Genomic DNA, 22,702 nt, shown 5'->3' on the forward strand with positions numbered 1-22,702 from the left:
GCAACATTTGGAAAGCCAGAGGTTCCCCCATTTCCACCGCAGCACAACTACAGAAAACCACACGCAATGTCGCTAACACAAAGTGGACTTTATTGTTAAGTTGGGGGTGGGGGGGCAATGGAATAGCACCAAAACTGCAGCATGTCTAGCAAATAACAAAAGGCTACTCCAAAACACTGCCGCTACCAGCTCATGGGAAGAGGGGGGAAAGGAGGAACCCCCCTGCCCTGTAGACACATTTGACCAGAATTCATTAAAACAATGACATCACAGATAAAACTGAACCCACCCCTCTCCTCAATCCAAGTCGATTAAAGTGCCAAGAGTTTTCTGTATACTATTGGTTAAGTACCCGGGGTGGGGGTGAGGGGGGGGCCAGAGGGGGGCTGGGGAAGGAGGGGGAGAGCTTAAGCATCAAGACCGAGATGCCAGCAACAAGAGCCAACCCAGCCCCCCCCCCCAAATGGCTAAAAGAAATAAAGCTGGGTTTTCCTACAGTTTGGGGAATGGGGTGATGGTGCTTATAATACCGTGTGGGCACATCCCTGCTCCTTCATAGAAACCTGTCCTACATCAGTAGTGATTCCTGGGTCTTCGCATCAGTGCCCCACAACCCCCCCCCCGCTCCCCTCAGTTCTGCGGGGTGGAATAGAGGCTGTGGTGGTGGCTGCCGGACACCGTGGCCTGCGAGAACAAAAGGGGGGCCGTGGGAGGGGGCCCCCCAAACCAGTCCTGCTCCCCGCTGCGGTTGATCGAGCCGTACCAGCTCCCGACGCTGCCCAGGCGTCCCGTCAGGCTGGAAGGAAGCGGGTGGGGTGGGAAAGAAGAGGCAATTTGGGTGGGGGGGGAGGCATGTGAGTGTTAGGAAGCAAAAGGAAAGAAAGGAATTAGACCAGTGGTTTCTAACCTGCTGCCCCCTTGTTTCCATACCACCCCCCTGCTCTGTAAAAAGCGTAACTCAGAATAGTAGTTTGTACGACCCACTCAGGAAGATATAACACGATAAAATTCAAAATGGTCGCTATTAATGGCACATTTATTCAAAATCCAATTAAAACTACTTAAATTTAATTATTGATGAACTTAATAAATAAATAAATAAATAAAATAATAATAATAATAATAATAATAATAATAATAATTTATTCCCCACCCATCTGCCTGGGCTTCCCCAGCCACTCTGGGCGGCTTCCAACAAAATATTAAAAACACGATAAAACATCAAACATTAAAAACTTCCCCAAACAGGGCTGCCTTCAGATGTCTTCTAAAAATCTGGTAGTTGTTGTTCTCTTTGACATCTGGTGGGAGGGCGTTCCACAGGGCGGGCGCCACTACCAAGAAGGCCCTCTGCCTGGTTCCCTGTAACTTGGCTTCTCGCAGTGAGGGAGAATGATCCAGCGATACCAGCTTTTCAGAGTCTGAAATCATTTACCCCTCATCCCCCCCCCCCCCAGCCTAGGGGTGGCACGACAACACTTTGGGAGCCCCTGAATTAGGTAAGAGTTGGGACTCAGTGGTGCTGAAGCACTCGGGAACATAGACAACTTTCCTATTCCACCAGGCCTAGGCAGGCAACTTAAGAATATATCCTTCCACAATGGTTAATTGACGTTTAACCTTTCTGTATGTTTTTATTGTATGGCTTTAAGTTTTATTGCTGTAAGCTGCTTTGATATATATATACATTTTATGACACAGCAGCATAGTAATGCTTTTGTAAGTAAAACGACTGTGCCAACTTCATCGATGGAGCTTTTAAAACTTCCAGGCATGGAAACGATTTCCGTTCCACCTCCGAGGCCGGGGGTGGGGAGCCAGTGCAAGGACGGCAGTGGGGCTGTCAGTCAGGGACCGCACACCCACCCCAGTCTAGTTCTAATGGGTCAGCGATGGGAATCTGGGGCCCCAGGAGGACTCCGACCTGGGGCAAGGTCCCAGGGGTTTGGGAGGTGGAGATCCAGGGGAAGGGCCAACAGGAAAGCGGTTCCCCCTCTGCCACCCCCAGGACGTAAGACACCCCAAGTGCACAGGCCATTGAGCTGACTCCTCCTGGGTCAGAGACTAGCTGGATGAGGAAGACGGGTGGGCATTCACAGCCGAAGAGCCCCTTCCAGGGAGGACGTAGAAGAAGACGACTTAGACTCCAGATCGTGGTGGTGTGATACCGGGGAGCAGTCTGGGGAAGGGACGAACTGGGAGGTGCTAGAAGCAGGGGGCTTGAGGGGGTCAGGAGAAGAAGGGCCTTCCAGGACAGGGTTGGAGGCTGGGAGTCGGAGTGTGAGCGCAGACTCAGACAGAGGGGAGTTGGAAGCTGCCCCTGCTGTCCAGCAGCAGGGCAGGCCCAGTCCTGCTGGCTCTCCTCCCCTGCTAACACCCAGATTGAGGAGCGTCCCTCACATTGCTGGGCAATGAGCCAGAAGAGGAGCCCACCCTTCAACGCAGCTTTTGTCTGCTTCGGATGGATCCAGAGTGAGAGGCTAGAGGGGAAGGGCAGGTCCAGCAGTCAGTTTCAGCAACATCTCCAGCTGGATTAAGACACAGCCAGCTGTGTTGTTACATTTCTGAGCACAATTCAAAGTGTTGGTGTTGACCTTTAAAGCCCTAAATGGCCTCGGCCCAGTATACCTGAAGGAGCGTCTCCATCCCCATCATTCTGCCTGGACACTGAGGTCCAGCACTGAGGGCCTTCTGGTGGTTCCCTCACTGTGAGAAGCAAAGCTACAGGGAACCAGGCAGAGGACCTTTTCAGTAGTGGCGCCCGCCCTGTGGAACGCCCTCCCATCAGATGTCAAAGAAATAAACAACTACCTGACATTTAGAAGACATCTGAAGGCAGCCCTGTTCAGGGAAGCTTTTAATGTGTGACATTTTAATGTATTTTTAATGTTTCTTGGAAGCCACCCAGTGTGGTTGGGGAAGCCCAGTCAGATGGGTGGGGTACAAATTATTATTATTAATTTATTATTATTATTATTATTATTATTATTATTATGTGAATAAAAGCTAATGGCATTTCTCGTCTCGTATTCTTTCCTGCCCTGTGGATGACCTGGGCTCGTCTGACAGCTCCTTGACACTGTGTGAGTGAACAGCCTCCGTGGGAGAGCATCTGTTTGGCATGCAGAAGGTCCCAGGTGGGTCTGGGAATGTCCCCTCCGGGAAACCCCGGAGAGCTGCTGCCAGTCAGTGCAGACAATACTGACCATTGGCTTGACTCCGTATAAAGGCAGCTCCCTATGCTCCTGAATCAGGAGGCTGGGACAAGTGCGGCCTCGGGGAAGAAGAGAAATTACCTGCTCGTCAGTCCTTCACTTTCGCGCTGCCCGGGATGGTCAAAGAAGTAGGATCGGGAGACCCCCAGCTGCCGGTTGAAGACACGGCTGGCGCTCTGTGGGGAGGAAGGCACCATTACTGGGGACGCTGCTCCTGCAATCAGCCTTTGCCTGCAGGGTGGCAAGGTAAGGCCACGTCCGGTGCCCCCTGTCTTTTAAGCAGAAGGCCTTGCCAGTGGATTGCACCCAAGGGATCCAAGCTCTTAGCCTTGGGAGACGCCACGGGAGGAGAACGCAGCGCCCACAGAAATAGCTGCACCCGGAACACTGCGGGGCTCCATCCTTCTCGGTGGTGCCCCCGAGCTACGAAGCTCCCTTCCAAAAGACTTTCACCAGCTGTCCTCATTCTGGTGCCCTGCAAATGTTGCCGAACAGTCTCCCTCCGGAGGTTATGGACTCTCCTTCCTTGGAGGTTTCTCAGCAGAGGTCGGATGGCCATCTGTCATGGATGCTTTAGCTGAGAGTCCTGCATTGCAGGGGGTGGACCATACAGTTCTATGATTCTATGACTTTCAATCCATCCCAGGCAGCATGGCCCATGGGCAGGGGTGTTGGGAACTATAGTCCCACCTGTGCCTGGGGGCAGGGATGGGGGAAGACATGAAACTGGCTCAGGCTGATTTGCACCTTGTCCCTATGATACAGGTGTTTTAAGCAGATCTTGCAGAGTTTCATTTCTGCTGCTGCCAGATAGGAAGTGGTCTGGCTCAGAGCTGCTAAGTGCCTGCTGTATCTATGGTTACCTTTCTGCCATCTCTTTTTTGAAAATGCTGCTTGGGGAAGGCACGCCTTTAAAATGCAGTTTAAAAATACAATTGAACAAATCTAGAATTCCTTCTGCTTTACAACATAAAGACAAGAACCAGAATTTGTCGTGGTGCTTTTATTTTCGCCTCTGCCTGTGGCCCTCGGAAGGCTGCCCAGAAGGGAATGTGGCCCCTGAAAAACATCCCCCACCCCTGATGCACTGAGTGATGCTCTCGTAATGGCAACAGCCCCCTGCCTCCCCCTACGCTTCGGGCCTCTCCTTCCACTGCCTTTTTGCTGTTCTGCTCCTCTCCCAACCAACCGTTTCAACTCACCATATCCTGAGCAGGCCGGTGCACCCGGAAGAAGCCGACTAGCAGAGACGTGGGCAGCAGCTCCCAGATGAAGAGAATGAGGCCGAAGATGACGTAACCTTGGTCTCCCAGGTCCGTGATCAGATCTGCCTGGAAGGGGAGGGAGAAGGGAGACACTTGAGCAGCTGGTCTCCACTGGGGTGGAAGACAGAGAGCCCAGTGGTTGGTGCAGCTGGAGCCAGTGACAGGCAGAGCTTCCCCCTGATTGGCTGTAAGTTAGATGGCAGGGAGGTGGGGGCCGGACAAAGGCAGGGGGAGGCAGCAAGCCACCTCCCACTTACCTGGGAGTAAGCTCCAGTTCTGAGTAGACACAGTTAGGTCTGCGCTGCAGTGGCTGCATCCAACACAGAGTCGACCCGCGGAATTTAAAGGAGCCCAGTCCTTTGTTCCGTTGCAGCGGGTCTACTCCAGAGTAGGAAAGGCGGCCCTTAAGGAATCCGAACTTAGCCTGCCCTGCTCACCTGGTCGGATACGTTGTACCAGTCGTAATCGAAGGAGTCGAGGCGGGTGCGGGAAGACAGAGCCAGGGCCGCCAGGTTGTAGCAAGCTCGGCTGGCGTAGAGCAGGACGATGATGCCACCCATGGCGGCCGTTTGGCACAGCGAGGTGCCCTTTCACAGAAAAGGGGCAGACAGGAAAGAGAGACTGGTCAGTGGGTCTCAGCAAACTCAAATCAAGAGTCAAAATAAAAAAAATCCTTCCAGTAGCACCTTTAAGACCAACTAAGTTAGTTCTTGGTATGAGCTTTCGTGTGCAAGCACACTTCTTCAGATACACAAGAGAGCCTTGTGGCGCCTTGAAGCTGTGGGACCCCGGTGGCCCACCAGGTATTTATCGGACCAAAATTCCTATCGTCCCCGACTGCTGAACAGGAAGCTGGCGGCTGATGGGAGCTGGAGTCCAGCTGGATACCGTTGAACTACTGCTCCCATCATCCCTGACTGCAGGTGGGTGAGGCCTTCATGGATATTGCAGCTGCAACCCACTCCCATGACGACAGCTCCGCAGCTATCGGGGAGAAGAAGGGTCTCAGGGAAGAAGAGTGTCATCACCTTGAGGAAGAGGGAAACATTCCCTTAGAAAGGACCCGTAATTTGGGGGACGAACACCTATCCTCTTTTGCTGAGGGTACTTCTCTGCGGAGCGGGGGCACTGTGGTAGTGGCCAATTCAATCATTACAAATATTGATAGCAGGGTGTGTGCGACGGGCATGCAGATCCCAGGGCAAACAGGCTGCCTGGCACAAAGGTTGCGGATAACCTGAGGAGTCGTCAGTGGTTTTGGAGTGTGCTGCCACCGACACTATGGGGGAAATGTAACCACAAGGCCCTGGAAACCAAATTTAGGTTGAACCCTGCCGTGTGGGAACCCCTCACAGACGAGTGCACTGCCTGGAGTCAGGTCATGCATCTGTAGCAGTGAGTAAAGGTGGAATGACCGCCGGGAGGAGAGCAGAGAGAAGAAATGCCACGGTGCATCTGCAGCAGCAGAACCGGACACCTTCATCTGCCCCAGCTGCAACAAAACATGTCTCTCCCCAATCTATCGCTACAGCTATAACCTTCCAGCAGTTTGACTTCACCTCCCAAAGGCACACACATGTTCTCCCGAGACAGAAGAGTGCCAGCAACAATGTAAAGTGCTAAAAGCCAGGACCTCCAAGGCAGCTTTCTCCAACATGCTACCAGTTCCAGGGCCAGCTTCGCAGGTGAAACGCTGCGGTCTCGGTGCATGGATGAGATGCCACTGCAGCAATGTCAAACCCCTGCTCCCAACCCCAACCCCGCCCCCTGGCAAATGCTCACCTTGGCTTCCAGGTAGATGCGGGTGGAAGGAGAACCCCGGGCGACGAGGCAGAGGCAGAGGGCCAGAGAGACGGCCCCCAGCACAAACAGCGAGTCACTGATGAGGACGCGTGCCAGGACCACGGCCCAGGGCTCGGCGCGGCGCCCTCGCACCAGCACGGCGCACACCACGTTCACAGCCAGGAAGAGGAGGCTGGCGCCCAGGCACGCCCCTCGCACTGCCAACCTGGGGGAGAGAAAGCGGGGAGGCAGAGTTAGCGCAGCTGCTGGCCCCCGGGGCAAGGCTCTGCCTTCATTGTCAGAGGCAGACTGCCCCAAAATGCCAGGGAGAGAGCTAGTGTGCTCAGGTCTCGCTTGCAGGTTCCCCACAAGCGTCTGTCTGGCCACTGTGAAAATAGGATGCTGGATTAGATGGGCCTTGGGTCTGGCCTAGCGACAAGTCTCTTCTAATGTGCAGTGAGAGCCCCCTGGCCTTGGGAAAGGTTCAGATTTTGAGCCGTTCTCCAGTTGCAGCTCTGTAGCTTTCTGGTGGTGACAGCTCCTTAAAGGTAAAAGGACCCCTGACCATTAGGTCCAGTTGTGGCCGACTCTGGGGTTGCAGCGCTCATCTCGCTTTATTGGCCGAGGGAGCCGGCGTACAGCTTCCAGGTCATGTGGCCAGCATGACTAAGCCGCTTCTGGTGAACCAGAGCAGCGCACGGAAACGCCGCTTACCTTCCCACCAGAGCGTACCTATTTATCTACTTGCATTTGACGTGCTTTCGAACTGCTAGGTGGGCAGGAGCAGGTACCGAACAACGGGAGCTCATCCCTTCGCGGGGATTCGAACCGCCGACCTTCTGATCGGCAAGTCCTAGGCTCTGTGGTTTAACCCACAGCGCCACCCGCGTCCCTGATAGCTCCTTACACCCATGCTAAACTGCAGTTAGCATTGGTTTATTAAATTAAGGTGAACTGTGATTTATAAACCACAGTTAAGCCACAGGGCCAGGTTCAGCCAACCAATTTTTGGCAAGGGTTAGCATGGTTTATAAACCATAGCTTAGTGCTGCTTGCAACCCAGGCCACTGAGAAAGAGAAACTGGAAGAGCACGGAAGAGAGAGGCCTGCTGGAATAGACCCAGGGGCCCTCTAGTCCAGTTGGTTGTTCAGCTGTGTCCAGTCTGGCGCTGCCAGCAAGCCTACAAGCAAAAGGCACGAATCCCACCTCTGTTGTCTGTCCTCAGCATTTGGTGGTCCGAGATAGATTGCCCCTGAACATGGAGGCTCCATTGGGAGGCCTGTCCTCCTTAAATTTTCTGAACCCTTGAAAGCTATCTAATGGCAGTGTGTGGGAGTGAGCGAATCGCAGCTGTGAATCTCATGCAAGCTCCTCCCCATACTTCAGGGGTGGGGAACCTTTCTCAGACAGAGGGCCAGGCTACCTTCTGGCCAACCTTCCAGGGGCCACATGGCAGTGGTGGGTGGAGCCAGAGGCTAAGGTGGGCAGAGCAATGGTTAATTTTACCTGTGCACCATAGGCTAGTTTCCACGCACACTCACAAACGCCTCTTCATCCAGGCAACAAGAGGCATGATCAGAGTTCAAGGACCCGCTTCCAGCCAGGCAAACAACTCAGTTTTGAAACTTCACCCTGTCTCCTACTTTTGTATTGCAAGCTGTAGCTAGGATACTGCTGGGGGAGTGTATTTTTAATTTCATATAACGTTGAGATTTTGCCTCTTAAACTTGCAATCCTGCATTCTCCATTTATTTGCCAGCTATTTTATGTGAAGAGCCACATTGGGTTTATTTTAATTTTAAATTTTTATTTTAAATGGAAAATGCAACTGGTTTTTTAAAATACTAGAATGCTTTATCTTTTTTCTCCCCTGACACTTGAGAAGGATATATGGCAAGGCGGAAGAATGCAAGGTGTTATGATGTTACACACAAATACACATCTACTCACAGGCCTTTGGTCAGTTCAGGGCGGTATTTTGCTTTGGCCTTGAAAACCACCTGGAGGGGAAGGGAAGAAAGGGGAAGGTATTAGCCATTACAGAAAACAAGCAGGACCTGCAACAAACAACCATAGCATAACTTTGCCTGCTAACAAGATAGTCGGGTAGGAGAGCTGAAAAGAATGCCAGTATCTTTCACATCTGGTACCCCATGTTCCCCTTGGTTTCTGATGGCACATGGGTAGATGAGGCTAAAAAGCCCCAGACAAAAATGTTCACGGCCCTCTAGTGGCTAAGGTGGCTCATTTACCAGAAGTCATGGATTTAGCATTAACTCCAGAAGTGTATTCACGATTCTGTCCAAACTAAGCCTCCTGGGGTATATTTTGCTCTCGTGCTCTGAACAGAATGCAGAAGGCCACCTAATGACTTCACGAGCCAGTATGAGATTCGAATCCAGAGCTTTCTGGCTCACAGCTCAGCCTCTTAGCCGCAACATTGTTCTCACTTTTCTCTGCTTTCATTTCACATTTTTCCATTTATATCCCACCTGTTCCTGCACAAGAAACATTTTATCCTCACAAAAACAGGTAGGGAAGGAGAAGAGACTGTGACCGGTCACCAAGTGAGCTGCAGGGCTGCACAAGGATTTGACCCCAAGCCTCTCAGGTCCTAGCCCCGTCCTCTAACCACTACACCGCCCTGAAAAGGCAGCAACTAGATTTGCGCAGCAAGTTGAAATTTCAGACCCCACAAAGTTGGTGGGCATTCCTATTCAAATGGTATATGTGCACTGCATCTTGTGATCAGTCATGCGGGGCGGGGCTTACTTGGGCCCCCACAATATTTTATTCAAATTTGCACCCCTGTGTGGCACCATCGTGAGCAGTGATGTACTGGTAAGTAATGGTGCAGAGCCTTCTTGGTGGTGGTGCCAAGGCTTTTGGGTCTTCTTTCCTCTCCGTGAAAATTCAGCTGGTTGCCTCCCTGTTCTATGCGCTTTGTGAATAAGTACTTCCTTTAAAAAACAGTAACCGGGGCAGAGGTCGGTGGGGAAGAGCCATAACTCCGTGGCAGCAGAGTAGCTGCTTTGCATGAAGGATCTCTTAGTTCAATCCCCAGTCTGAAACCCAGGAAAGTTGCTGCCAGTCCGTGCAGACACTGCTGAACTAGATGGACCCGTGGTCTTGCTCTGTTTAAGGTAGCTTCCTTTGGTTTATCCTGAATCTCCCAGCATTCAGTTTCATTAGATGATTCAAGTATGATGAAGAGCAGGGAGAAAGCTTCCCTTTCTCTACACTGTACATAATTTTATACATGTCTATCATGCACCCCCTGCTACTTGCCCCCCTCCAAAAAAAGCCCAAATTGTTGCAACATTTCCTCATTGTTGTTCCAGCCCCCTGAACATTTTGACTGCCCTTTTCTGCAGAGGAATGGTGCTTTTGATCCTGAAACTAATTAGTTAAGAGCCATTTCATGACTAGTAGCCATGAGATTGTGAGGACAGACGAACAGGGCAGAATGACTGGTTGAGAATCCAAGGCAGCACATGTGCAAGGGTTGAGGCCAGAGGGAGGGGACCTGTGGCCCTCCAGGTATTGGCGGACTCCAGCACCCATCTGCCCAGGCCAGCATAGCCGATGGTCAGGGATGATGGGAGTTGCAGCCCACCATCATCGGCAGGGCTGCAGGTTCCCCATCGCTGGTTTAGCAAGCAATATAAACAGCCCATATTGGGGGGAAGAACCAGACTGAGAACCACGTTCCTTGGGGCGGAAGCTTCTAGAGCCGGGGGGGGGGGGGGACACACGCAAGTGGTGGGCAGGGCCAGAGGTAAAAGTGGGCAGAACAATGGAAGTGACTTTGTACAAGAGGCCACATTCCAGCCATGCAAAAAAGAAAAAGGATGGAGGTTTCTACATCCTCACCCCACACAGCTCTCCATCCTCTTTCTAGGCAAACAAGAGGCATCAGTTCAAGGAAGGGGTGGGGTGGAAGGTCTGGAAAGAGTTCCTGAGGGCCAGGTGCAGAGGCCTGAAGGGCCACCATTTGGCCCTGGCGGCCAGAGTTCACCCACCCTCAAGGCCCCTTGGGATGTTCCCATCCACAAAACTGGCCCAGCATTCCAAGCAGCCATCTTTTACCCACAAGCCACCTGGGCAAGCAAGCAAGCACCCCCTTAGAAGAGTTACCTGGGCAAAATACAAGTTCATGAGGGTCAAGGTGAAGAACTGCAGGCAGACGGGGCAGCAGTATAGGAGCCAGAAGAAGAAAGGGCTCAGGTGGTTGGCTTTGAGGGTGTTCTTGAAGTAGAAGGAGAAGAGCGTGGTGCGCAGCGCAGCCCAGAAGAGGCAGAGAAAGAGGAAGACAGTCTGGTAGCTGAACTTCTTGTGGCGATAGAAGAGGACCAGCCAGAGCTGGGCGTAGACCGAAAGGAAAAGCAAGGCATAGAGGCCCGTGTACAGAGCCGTCAGCCCAACCTTGACGGCCGGCGGGAAGGCCGGGGTGAGGCGTGAAGCTGGCACAATCGAGCTGAGGTTGCCAAAGGTCTTTTCCATCTTGAATCCGGTTAGCAAGGTGTCATTTCCAGGGGGCAAGCCTCGAGGCAACCAGCACCACTTTCTTAAGACGGAGGAGCTGCCCCCGGGTCCGGTAGTTGGTTACATCCTTCAGGGCTGCTGTGGGAGGCCAGCCCCTCAAGCAGATTGAATCAAGGGATTTTCGCAAGTTCCATGGGAAGCGTGGAAGGGATTGGAAGCAGGAGAGAGAAGGAGGGAAACAACAGCTGGCCCACCCACCCTTCTTTGCTAAGAAGGCATGGAGGCGAGAACCAAATCCAATTCTTGCTGTGAATAAAAACAAACGGAAGACTTCTCCTATGCCTGGAAATGAGCTGGGTTACTCCAAGGTCCTGATCCTGTCAAATGTTCAGCAGGAATAACAAGACACCTTCCGAGGGGCTGCCCTCTCCCCTACCTAGGGCTCTTGCATCCCACCCCAGGATCAGGTGGTGAAAGGTGCCTGGGTGCACCTGTCGCTTGGCAGGTCCTGACGCGCTTCCTCAACCACCCAGATTTCAGGGCCACACCTGTTCAAAGTGCTCGGACACCAGGGTCCCTTAGTCCTTCGAAATCTGGATCCCTTGACTGCCGCCTCCTCTGGAAATCCCTGGTCACTTGGCTCCGTCCTCAGAGAGCTGGACCCGTTTTGCTTTCCTTTCCCGGAAGCTCAGGTGGCCTTCGCTCCAAATTTCCAGGTTACCTAGAATTCTTCTTTCTGTTTGCTCCACGGTATCGGACACCTGGGTCCCTCGGCTTCTTCGCCTTCTCCAGTTTCAGGCGCCGGTTGCCTGCGTCCCTTAACCCTTTTCTTCCCAGGCGCCGGGGTCTCTGGATCCCTTCGCTTCAGACCCTCGGACGCCTGGGTCCCTTTTGTTTCCCTGACTAAACCTCAATATACCTGGTTCCTTTAAGCCTCCCCCCAGATCGTCGGATGCCTGGGTCCCTTGGCTCCTTCCGGATTCTCGAACAATAAGCAGCTCTTCCTTTCCTTTTGCTGCCTGCTCCCCAAAAAAATGGGAGGGGGGGAGAGGAGGCAGAGAGCGAGAGAGAGACGGTTCCCAGGCCTAAAGCAGCCCCAGCTGCGTTCCTTCCTGGTAGCTTCGAGCTGCGCAAACTGAGTAAGGCCCGCCCCCTCCCTCTCACCGGCTTGGCGTGACGAAACCTGCACCCGCTCTAGCATCCTAGTCTCCTTTTACGCAAAGGACGTAAGCGGCTTCGTGAATGGGACAGGCGGCAGAAAGTCACCTGGCTGGAGCGTCTGCGCTCCTTCCGGTCGCCATCTTAAGTGTGGGCGAATGAAGCTTACCCTCCTCCCTTACTATTGTACGGACCCCGAGATTGCTATGCGTTTCCAGGAAATGCTCCCCCCTGGCTGTTCCCTCCCAGTTCTGTCCTAGTGCCCAGTAAAGGCATCTCCTGCCCATATTCTCCCAATAAATCTGCAGGGGCTATGAAACCCCCAACTGCTCCAGTATGTTTCAAAGTTAAGCCCCTATTGATAATATGGGATTGTCCCTGCCTATATATCAAAGGAACCCCTAATGTCAGACTAGCAGCAAAAGTGCTCGCTTGCGGCACAGTTCTAGCCATGTCTACTCAGAAGTAAGTCCTACTGAATTCCCAGGTAAGTGAGGAGAGAGCTGCAATCTTCCTTGCTTACGTTTGGGTAAGCGTCATTGAACTCAATGAGTCTTGCTTCTGAATAAAGCATCGCGCGGTGAAAGGCAATAATTGTAATAACTTTTAAATGAGAAATAAAGATGGCCAAAGCTGAGAGGCAGTGACTGGCCCAAGGTCACCCACTGAGCTTCAGGGCTAAGCAGGATTTTGAACTCTAGACTCCCAGGCACTAGTCCAAGGTTCTTGCCACTGTACTGTATCTGTATCTGTACCATCCTGGGACTAAAGGTTGACACACTGGCTATGCGCTTATTTTGCATTGCACTACTGCAGTTTTGTATTCTATTTTGTGTTATTGCAACCAGCCATATATCAAAGGGCGGGCTTCAAGCCTTCCGAAGAAATAAACAGATAAACTGTGAAATATGCGAGCTGTGCCATTGATCTGTGTGCTGCGCTACTGAATAGCCGCTATGCAGAATTGAGTTGTGAATTATGATGGCCATTATTTATTTATTTACGGCTATATCTCACTAAATAAATAATCTGGAGATTAGCTCCATTGAGAGTGATATTTGCATAGGTATATTTGAATTGCATTGAATTGCCATTTAGCCCTACGCAAAAAGAATACTTCCATTCTTTCTCTCCTTTTTTTGCAGGTACTTCTGCGATTTGCATAAGCATTTTTGAGAATTTACCTTATCAAATGAGCGTGGAAAGAGGAGGGAGGGGGGAAGGAAAGAGGGTGGGAGGAGCCGAAGGTAGCAGGAGGAGGTGCGTTCTTATCTCTCCCTCCCACCGTGACGTTGGCGACCTTGATTGGGCACGGAAGCTGGCAGTTCTTCATCGCCCCGGCGACTGTGGCTGGATCTCTGCTGGCTGTAAACAGGAGGAAGAAAGAAAAGAGTGACCCTAATTCTGGTAATTGAGGGCGCGGGTTAGAGAGGGGTGAATGGGTTGGGTAGAAGAAGAGGAGGAGGAAGAGGGAGATGGTGATCCGAGATTTTGAAGGGAAGAGGAGTTGAAAATCCAAGATCAGGAGAAGGGAGGGAGACGTGACCTGGATAGGAGGAAGCGACCCTAAAATTTGGAAGTGAGGGGGGGAATGAAGGAGAGAAAAACCATCAGTGGGGCTCCCCAATTCAGGGGACTGAGGAAGCAAGAGAGTGCAAAAATGGTACTAACAGGAGTTGGGAGAGGGAGAAGGAATCATGACTATTAAGGAGAAGGGGCTTTGAAACAAATCATGGGTTTACATTCCTCTGCCCTCCCCTCCCCTTCTTCCTTGTGTGTCACAGGCTTTTTTTTTTTAACTGTAAGCCTGAGGGCAGGGAGGGACTGTCTTATTACTGTTGGTTTTTTTTTTTAACCAAGCTGCTTCGGGAGTCTTTCTGACTGAAGGGTTAGTTGAAAATGCTTTCAATTAAAAAAAATATCTAAAACCCACATTGCCGCAATACCTTTACTGGCCAACCGCAAAAATGTTGCGCAAGCATGTGCGCGCTTCTCAGTTCTCCAAAACTCTTCTTCAGGGTTGAATCGGTGAGTAAGAAATAAAACTCAAAAGCTTGCATGCTGTTTTGTAACATTTTTGGTTGACTGAATAAAGGCGCTGCTCTAAGGTGGATTTTGATTTTTCTTCTTCTTCCGGGCTATCTTTTTAAAAAAATAAATAGAATGAAGGGCAGGTCGCCAAAGGTGGGGGCTGTTAGAGGAGTGGAGAATAGATCCCGAAGCATTACCATCTTAAATACTCAGAATGAGGTTTGTAAAATGACATGTGGGGTGGAAAAAGCAGATAGAGAGAAACTTTTCCTCCCTCTTATCTCGCAAATGTAGTGATGGCCACCAGCTTGAAGATGGATAGCTTTTCTCTCTGTATCATAATTCTAGAACTCTGGGCTAGCCAATGAAACTGAAGGTTGGGAGATTAAGGACAGACAAAAACAAATACTTCAAACAGTGGGACATAGCTAAATTGTTGGATTTGCTCCCACAGGAGTTAGTGATGGCCACTGACTTGGACCGCTAACTTATCCTCAGTTGGTAGAGCATGAGACCAGGGTTGTGGGTTCAAGCCCCATGTTGAGCAAAAGAGTCTTGCATTGCAGGGGGTTGGACTAGATGACCCTCGTGGTCTCTTTCAACACTATGATTCTCTGCAAGAAATATGCATATGGTTCTGTGTAAGGATGGCTGTAAAAGAGAATTAGACAAATTTGTGCAGGGTAAGTGGCTACTAGCCTCAATGGCTGTGTTCTCCCTCAGCTGTCCGAGGCAGTGTGCTGGGAATTGCCTGTTGTGCTGTGGGCTTCCTTCGGACCTCTGGTTGGCCACTGTGAGAACTGAAAGCTAGACTAGATGGACCGCTGGCTTGATCCAGCAGGCAGGCTCCACTTACACAGAATGCTAGATCCTGCGGTTTTGAAAATGTGATTGGTGGTAGACGTAGAGCAGAAGCAGGAAAAATTTCACAGGAAGCTTAACGGACTTGCGGAACTCGCTGTCACAAGATGCAATGACCATGGCTGCTGGCCAAGTTAGCTTTAAAGGGGGATTTGACCAATGAATGGGGGATAAAAGAAAGCTGCTCTGTTGGTTGTATGGATCCTCCATTTGGAATACAGGTTGGTGTGTGTATTTCTGGGAGGGGACTGTTTTCATGCCTCGTTTGTGGGGGTTCCAGAGGCATCTGGAAAAGAGGATGCTGGACTAGGCGGGCATTGGTTGGATGCAGTCATTATCTCTGTAAACTAGGGATGGGGAGCTTGTGGCACTGCAGATGTTGCTGGACTACAGCTCCCACCATCCCTGATCACTTGCCTGGCTGGCTGGGCTAAAGGAGTCCTGCAACATCTGGAGGACCACAGATTCCCCATCCTTGCAGTAAACGAATGGGGACCAGGATTTCAGAAGGACCGCCTCCACTCATGTATAACTGTCAAGGTCTTAATATTTAGTTTCTGAGTCTCTGGTGACTGGTTCATGAATGAGGCTGGCTGGTAGCAGGGAAGGTCTTTTCTGTGGTGACCTGCACCTCTGGAATACACTCCCCCCCCCCAAAAAAGTACAGCCGCACCCTTTATTAGCCTTTAGGGACGCCTTCAGACTTTTTTATTCCAGTTGGGTGGTTTTGCAGTGCTTTCTTTCAACAACTTCTTCAGCTGCTGCTGTTCTTTAAGTCCCTGTTATCTGCCCCCACTGTCCTGCTTGTGGACTTCCGTCTGAGGCACTGAGAGAACAGGATGCTGGACTAGGTGGGCCACTGGCCTGATCCGGCATGCTCTTCTTAATATAAATAATAATATATATTATTACCATTTTTGAAACATTACACAAACCACACCCTGAACGTGGAGCCGGCATAACCAATCTGAAAAGCGTGGCAAATTCCCACCCTAGTCCTCATGATCTTGAAAGGAAACGTATGAGCAGAAACCTAGACGCTATTTCCGTGTGTGTTTGTGGCTGAGTAAGATTTCCGGTCATCATCGGAAGAAACCGCCTGGTTTCATAGCTCCATGCTCTTCCCCAGGAACAATGGGGAATATACAGAAGGGTGGGCTGGGGAGGATGTGAAAGGGAAGAAGGGGTTGGGGAAATGTTGGGAAGAATGACTCAGTATGTAGTGAAGTCCCGATTACAGGCTTCCCAGAGGCAAGCCGCCCAAAATGGCTGGGGCAACCCAGTCAGATGGGCGGCATATAAATAATAAAAGTGTTGTTGTTTTGGTTGATCTCTGAGAGAACAGGATGCTGGACTAGATGGGTCTTTGGCCTGATACACCAGAATTTGCTTATTTTACTTAAGTTGCTGCTACTTTTAACTGATCATGCCCTGCTGTTGTTGTTACCGTATTTTTTGCTCTATAAGACTCACTTTTCTCCTCCTAAAAAGTAAGGGGAAATGTGTGTGCATCTTATGGAGCGAATGCAGGCTGCGCAGCTATCCCAGAAGCCAGAACAGCAAGAGGGGTTGCTGCTTTCGCTGCGCAGCGATCCCTCTTGCTGTTCTGGCTTCTGAGATTCAGAATATTTTTTTTCTTGTTTTCCTCTTCCAAAAACTAGGTGCGTCTTATGGTCTGGTGTGTCTTATAGAGCGAAAAATACGGTATGTTGTTTTAATAAGCTGCTGTTGTAGCATATCAACTTATTTATAAACTGCATTGGGAGGATAATTTGCCCATGAAGGCAGTTTTTAAAAATCCATTTAAAAATCTATCATTAAACTCTTAACAACAGCCCCTCAAGCTAGGTCTGTCTTCCCTGCTGCAGAATGAGGATGGTGGTGGGTGGCTGAACCTAAGATAACCACTTGCTTTTCAGTGAGTTTTCAACTTCCTGGTTCCCAGCTGAGTGCCTTAGTCATAGGAACATCTGAAGAAGCCTTACCCTGAGTCAGAACGCTGGGCCATCTATCTCAGAATTGTCTGCACCAGGGTGGGGAACCCATTGCCCTTTAGATGCTGCTGGACTCCAACTCCCATCAGCCCCAGCAGGAATGGGCAGTGGTGAGGGATGATGGGAGTTGGAGTCCAGCAATATCCAGAGGGCAATGGGTTCCCGCTTCCTAGTCTATATTTACTGGCAGTGGCATTTCTGTGGTTCCGGATGGGAGTCCTCTCCCAGTTCTAGCTGGAGATGCCAGGAATTGAACCAGGGAACTTCTGCATGGTATATAGGAACCTGCCTGTCTAGTAAAGTAAGATTCTAGTCCTCATGGTTCTGTATGAAATTGGAAGCTGCCTTGCACTGTATCAGACCATTGGTCCATCTTGCTCAGTATCCTCCAGGATTTCAGACAGGAGGTGCCTCCCAGCCTCACCTGGAGATGCCAGGGATCAAACCTCAATATACCTGGTTCCCTTAAGTGTCCACCCATATTGTCGGACACCTGGGTCCCTTGCCTCCTTCTGGATGCTCTGCCACTGAGCTACAGCCCTTCTCCTGGCTCCTGGAATTGCCTTCATTCTGATCTCCGTGCTTCCTATCCCTCCACAGTTCTGCTGACAACAACCCTCACCCCCCCCCCGGAGAACGGCACGTTGGGCGTTGGGGGCCATGCCAGCCCCCTGACAATGTTCCACATTGAGGATGATGATGAAGAGACATTCCCGCCGGGTGAGAAGGAACCGCAGGATCTCAAGCTGACCAGGAGGAGCGTCGCAGGAGGGGACCAGGCCCCAGGAAGCCCAGGAAGTCCTTCCGCTGGGAATCCAGGTATTTGGGCTGGGGCAAAACAAGAGCATTTCCCTCTCCCTCTTCAGGGTTCCCAGTTGTTGCTGGAATGCGGTTCCTATCAGCCCTGACCATTGTCTCAGCTGGCTGGGGATGATGGCAGCAACCAGCCACTGCATGGAAGTGGGGCAGTGAGTGACCTGGTAGGGGAGGAAGGGAACCTCCTGCAGCCTTCAGGGGAAGGGAAGCCCCCACCCCGCTCTATACCTACCATAGAAATCTGTCAAGACCATTGCTACGTCTCGCTCAGTAGACTTGTGTGGTGTAGTGGTTAGAGTGCAGGATTTGGACCCAGGAGACCAGGGTTCAAATCCTCACTCAGCCATGAAGCCCACTGGATGACCTTGGGCCAGTCACTGACTGTCATCCGAACCTACCTCACCGGGTTGTTGTGCGGATTAATGGCGGTGGGAGAGAGGGAACCATTTTGAGCTCCTTGGAGGAAAAAGTGACATATAAATAAACAAGTAAACCAATAATAATGAATACACTGACAGGCAGTGGATCTCCAGTGTTTCAGTCGGGTCCTGGCAGGGATTGAACCTGGGACCTTCTGCATGCAAAGCAGAGTCTCTAACGCTGAGCCGCGAACCTTTCCTAAAGAAACACCACTTTTTCCTCAAATGATGCTTTATTTGAGATCCCTGCATTGCAGGACTAGATGACCCTCAGGGTACCTTCCAATTCTACCATTTTGTGTGAGCTTAGCGAAGCCTAACCTGGGAACCAAGAAGCTGCCTGAGTCAGACCATTGATCCATCTCGCTCAGTATTGCCTGCACAGACTGGCAGTGACTCTCCAGGGTTTCAGGCTGGGTGCTGTTCCCAGACCCACCTGCATGCAAGGCAGATGATCTCCTGCTGACCTGCAACCCTTCCCCCAAAAAGTTTTTATAAGACGGTCCCTCTTCTGCCCGTCCACAGCACGCTAGTGATAATGTTTGCCAGCTAGTAACTTGCCTCGTTGGGACGCGGGTGGGGCTGTGGGTTAAACCATAGAGCCTAGGACTTGCTGATCAAAAGGTCGGCGGTTCGAATCCCTGTGACGGGGTGAGCTCCCGTTGCTCGGTCCCAGCTCCTGCCCACCTAGCAGTTTGAAAGGACCTCAAAGTGAGAGTAGATAAATAGGGACCGCTCTCCAGCGGGAAGGTAAACGGCGTTTCCGTGTGCTGCGCTTGTGCTGGCTCGCCAGTTGCGGCTTAGTCACGCTGGCCACATGACCCGGAAGCTGTCTTCGGACAAGCGCCGGCTCCCGGCCTCTTGAGTGAGATGAGTGCACAACCCCAGAGTCGGTCACGACTGGACCTGTTGGTCAGGGGTACCTTTACCTTTACCTGTTTAACTTGCCTTGTTGGTTAGCTCAGTGGTGCGGAGAACATCAAGGTTACAGATTTGATCCCCGTATGGGTGCATATTCCTGCATTGCAGGGAATTGGACTAGATGATTTGCATGTCCCTTCCGATTCTGTGAACTTTTGTGGGCTTCATCTCAGGACAACACTGACTAAACCGATTCTAAGATATTGGCTCAATAACAGGGCCATAATTAGTCACGTTTCGTGCTGAGCTTTGGAAAGTGATGAAATCCTTAATTTGTTTCTACTGCTTCTGAGGTCAGCAGAGGCCACAGAGATTCTCTTGACTTTTTCTCACGTCCAGAGGATGGATGGCAAAATCTGCCTTGCTTATGCTGTGAATTAAAAAAAATTAGTGAAGATAATAAATGCAATAAAACAAATTAGCTGTAATGAAAGGAGTTGTGAGAAGAATATTAAAGGGGATCATTTATATCAAGAAAGCCATGTTCTTCCATGAGAAATGTGCCAAGTAGAATTGATAGAATATCAGTGCAATCCCATACTTTTCTATTCGGAAGTACAGGCAACGACTGATTGACGCAAGATTGTGCACATGCAAGGCACCGAACCCGGAAGTGACCCGAAAACTAAAATGACAGAACGGGGTGTGTGGAACACATTACATGGGCCCTATGGATTGGGGTTGGGGGTCTCGGGACATAACCCCTGTGCAAAAGGATTGCTTATAAGCCCCACTGAGTTCAGTGTCACTTCTAGGTAAACTGGGAGTGCAATCTAAGTTTGCAATTGTACTCCCAACACCTGGAGGGCCAAAGGTGTTCCAATCCTGCTGTAAATGATAGATCAACTGAGATTTCTTCAGTCAGGTGACAGCTTTATTATCCAGCCTTTTTTTAGCAGCTCAAACCAATGTAGCACCCACATTATATTTTTGTTCTGAAAGACCGCCTCCTACCTAACATACCCTCTTGGGTGTTACGATCAGCAGTGGGGGCCTCTGAGGAGAAGTGAGTTTCTGCCCTAGGCTGAAGATGTAGCTTTTTGATAACCGAGTTGTGTTTTGGGGTGCCCACCCTGTTCTTGCGACTGTGGGTTGTTTTAATACTGCATTGTATTTTAAATTGTTGCAACCCACCCCAAGACCTTAGTGTGCAGTACAGGTAATTAAATTGAACTACCGTATTTTTCGCTCCATAGGGCGCACCTGAACATAGGGCGCACCTAGTTTTCAGAGGGGGAAATCAAGGGAAAAAAATATGATTCCCCGCCCCCCAGCTCTGGGAGCAGCGGACAGGCTGCAGGCAGACTATGCGCTTCTCCCAGACCTTCTCCCTGCTTTTGCGGGAGGTGGGGGAATTCCCCCACCTCCCGCAGAAGCCAGCAGAAGCCGTGCGCTCTTTAAAAGGGCTGCGTGGCTTCTGCTGGCTTTTCTAGGAGGTGGGGGAATTCCCTCACCTCTCACAAAAGCCCGCAGAAGCCATGCACTCTTTAAAGGGTGCGTGGCTCCTGTGGGCTTTTCTACGAGGTGGGAGAAGGGACTGATGCGGCCAGTCAGTCCCTTCTCCCTCCTGGGGAAAAGCCCGCAAGAGCGCACAGAGCTTGTGTGTGGCTCTTGGGGGCTTTCCCCCCCTGCCTCCCCCCTGCATTCGCTCCATAGGACGCACACACATTTTCCCTTGCTTTTTAGGAGGGAAAAAGTGTGTCCTATACAGCGAAAAATACGGTAATAATAATAATAATAGTGAGATCTCCACAACCACCACCCTGGAAGTTGGTGGACAGTGGCTGATGGTGGCTTTGCGGCAGAACAGGGCCTCAAGCAGGCCTTTCTGAGCCATGTGTATTCAATACACCACCTTAACCCTCTAGGCCAGGCAGAGAACCAATAGCCCCCAAAAATGCTGCTGGGACTCCAGTTCCCACCATTCCTGGGCACTTGCCATACTGGCTTGGGCCCCTGCGAGCTGCAGTTCAAGAACATCAGAAAGGACTGGACCTTGGCCTGTTTTACAGTCTAGCAGTTTCTGCTGCCGTGTTGTGTCAAGTGTGGCATAACCCCCTTTCCTGTCTCCCCCCTTCCTCCTCCTGTGCCAGAGCTCCGGCGTCGCATTGGATCCGACCCTCCCTTGCCAGACCCAGAGGCCCTGGATGAGGTGGGCACTTTCCGGGCACGCTCACGCTCTGCCCCTCCCATCCTGTGGGCAGCCCAGCGGTACGGGAGGGAGCTGCGCAGGATGAGCGACGAATTCCATGGCGAGCTGCAGGTGAGTCTGGCCTGCTTACGGAGAAGTCCGTCCTTCCCAAGGGAGAGGTGGGCTTTGTTGCCGCGGGCAGCCTGCCTCTGAATGCTAGCTGCTGCCAATCACAAGCGGGGAGAGTTGCTGCTGTGCCCAGGTCACATTTATGGGCTTCCTACAGAGGCATCCGATTGACAACCAATGATAACAAGGTCTTGGCCTAAGTGTCGCTAAGGTGTCAAGTAGGTAGAGATGTTTTTTCTCCCTCCCTCCATTAGGCCATTAGTAGCCTAATCCTCCATGAATGTGTCTAATCAAATAATAATGATGATGATGATGATGTATTTCTTATACTCTGCCCACCTGACTGGGTTACCCCAGCCACTCTGGGTGGCTTCCAACAAAATATAAAAGGACAAAACAAAACAGCGTACATTGTTTCCCAAGACAGGGCTGCCTTCAGATGCCTACAGAAGGTCATAGAATTGGTTATCTGTTTGACATTTGACGGGAGGGCGGGTGCCACTACTGAGAAGGCCCTCTGGCTTGTTCCTATAACTTCACTTCTGTGTGGGAACCACCAGGAGGCCCTTGGAGCTGGACCTCAACGATGAGGGTGGAGATGCTCCTTCAGGTATACAGGGCCAAAGCCATTTTAAAGTCATGTGCTTTGAGTAGAACTAACTTTAGCTACAACCCAAAGAATCTGTGGTTCTCTAGACACTTTTGGACTCTAGGTCCTGTCAACCTCACCTGGCCAGGCCAGTGGTCATGGATGATGGAAGTTGTAGTCTAGCAACACCAGGAGGGCCTGTCAGTTTCTCATCCTTGATGTACCAGCCTGCTGGATTGAGAGGTGCATGTCTGGAAGAGGGGGTGATGCCACGTTTTCCTTCTCTCTTGCAGAAGCTGCCGCGCCCCAAGAGTGCAGGGACAGCTACCCAAATGCGCCGGACGTTGGGCTGGAAGGAGGTCCTGCAGTCATGGTGGCGTCGGAATTCCCCAGGCAATGGTCCAAGAAGCCCCCCATGACTGTATCTTGCTGCTGTCCATTACAAATGGTGGGGGGAGGGTTGAAGGAACAAATAAAGGGGGGGTAAATCTGTAGGGTTGATGTGGCACATGGCTGGTGTCCCCCCAAATCTGGGGGATGCTGTGATCATTCCTCTGCACCTCCACACCCACTCCCCTAGGAGTTTTTTTTACTTAGGCCACTTTAGTATGACATGTTAAGAATTTAACCTTCTGCCCTATGCACGGATTCCCACCCCTTTCTCCCCTGCACCTCGCCTATAAGACCCCCAATTTTGAGGGGATATTCCCCTGCCCTTTCTAGAGTGTACTTTTTGTATTTTAAAAGGAAAAAAAACACTGAACAAAACCACTGTATGCATTACTGAAACAAGAACCCCTGACATTCACCAACCCTGCCTAGAGAAATTTGTATGCCCTTTTATTATATGTTAATAAATGTTTATTAAATACTTTTCTGGCTTATAGCACGTCGCTGCCTATTCC

The 22,702-nt window shown here is 50.9% G+C and overlaps 2 protein-coding genes and 1 long non-coding RNA gene across 4 annotated transcripts; 1 reads left to right on the forward strand and 2 right to left on the reverse strand.

Annotated features, from left to right (window-relative positions):
* Positions 1–69: 69 nt before the first annotated feature.
* On the reverse strand, positions 70–11,906 carry GPR137 (G protein-coupled receptor 137). Its single transcript, XM_080985545.1, has 7 exons — positions 10,401–11,906; positions 8,214–8,263; positions 6,263–6,488; positions 4,918–5,067; positions 4,418–4,546; positions 3,297–3,391; positions 70–796 (listed from the first exon to the last, which is right to left on the reverse strand). Exons 1-7 carry the CDS (start codon positions 10,764–10,766, stop codon positions 631–633), a joined length of 1,182 nt encoding a protein of 393 aa, XP_080841671.1. The 5' UTR covers positions 10,767–11,906; the 3' UTR covers positions 70–630.
* A 227-nt stretch (positions 11,907–12,133) lies between these two features.
* BAD (BCL2 associated agonist of cell death) lies at positions 12,134–22,686 on the forward strand. 2 transcript variants are annotated; one of them, XM_080985558.1, is made up of 5 exons: positions 12,134–12,393; positions 13,052–13,313; positions 17,393–17,611; positions 21,042–21,211; positions 22,091–22,686. In XM_080985558.1, the coding sequence occupies exons 3-5, from the start codon at positions 17,470–17,472 to the stop codon at positions 22,214–22,216; spliced, it is 438 nt and encodes a 145-aa protein (XP_080841684.1). In that variant the 5' UTR covers positions 12,134–12,393; positions 13,052–13,313; positions 17,393–17,469; the 3' UTR covers positions 22,217–22,686. The 2 variants fall into 2 exon arrangements, with proteins under 2 accessions (XP_080841684.1, XP_080841685.1); XM_080985559.1 differs by lacking the exons at positions 12,134–12,393; positions 13,052–13,313 and adding an exon at positions 13,916–13,934.
* LOC308465568 lies at positions 18,242–19,590 on the reverse strand. Its single transcript, XR_013980503.1, has 2 exons — positions 18,976–19,590; positions 18,242–18,588 (listed from the first exon to the last, which is right to left on the reverse strand). It is a non-coding gene; the product is annotated as an uncharacterized lncRNA (long non-coding RNA).
* Positions 22,687–22,702: the final 16 nt, after the last annotated feature.

The sequence above is a fragment of the Podarcis pityusensis genome (assembly GCF_964106645.2).
Source record: "Podarcis pityusensis genome assembly, chromosome: 16".
NCBI lineage: Eukaryota > Metazoa > Chordata > Lepidosauria > Squamata > Lacertidae > Podarcis > Podarcis pityusensis.

Bases quoted from the DNA above. Each gene is read 5' to 3' on its own strand.
- GPR137 (XM_080985545.1), bottom strand. From the start codon at position 10,766: ATGGAAAAGACCTTTGGCAACCTCAGCTCGATTGTGCCAGCTTCACGC. The intron at 4,547-4,917 runs GTGAGCAGGGCA...CTCCCCTTCCAG, and splicing joins GGTACAACGTATCCGACCAG to GCAGATCTGATCACGGACCT. The intron at 797-3,296 runs GTAATTTCTCTT...GCTTCCTTCCAG, and splicing joins AGTGAAGGACTGACGAGCAG to CCTGACGGGACGCCTGGGCA.
- BAD (XM_080985558.1), top strand. From the start codon at position 17,470: ATGTTCCACATTGAGGATGATGATGAAGAGACATTCCCGCCGGGTGAG. The intron at 17,612-21,041 runs GTATTTGGGCTG...CTCCTGTGCCAG, and splicing joins TCCTTCCGCTGGGAATCCAG to AGCTCCGGCGTCGCATTGGA. The intron at 21,212-22,090 runs GTGAGTCTGGCC...TCTCTCTTGCAG, and splicing joins AATTCCATGGCGAGCTGCAG to AAGCTGCCGCGCCCCAAGAG.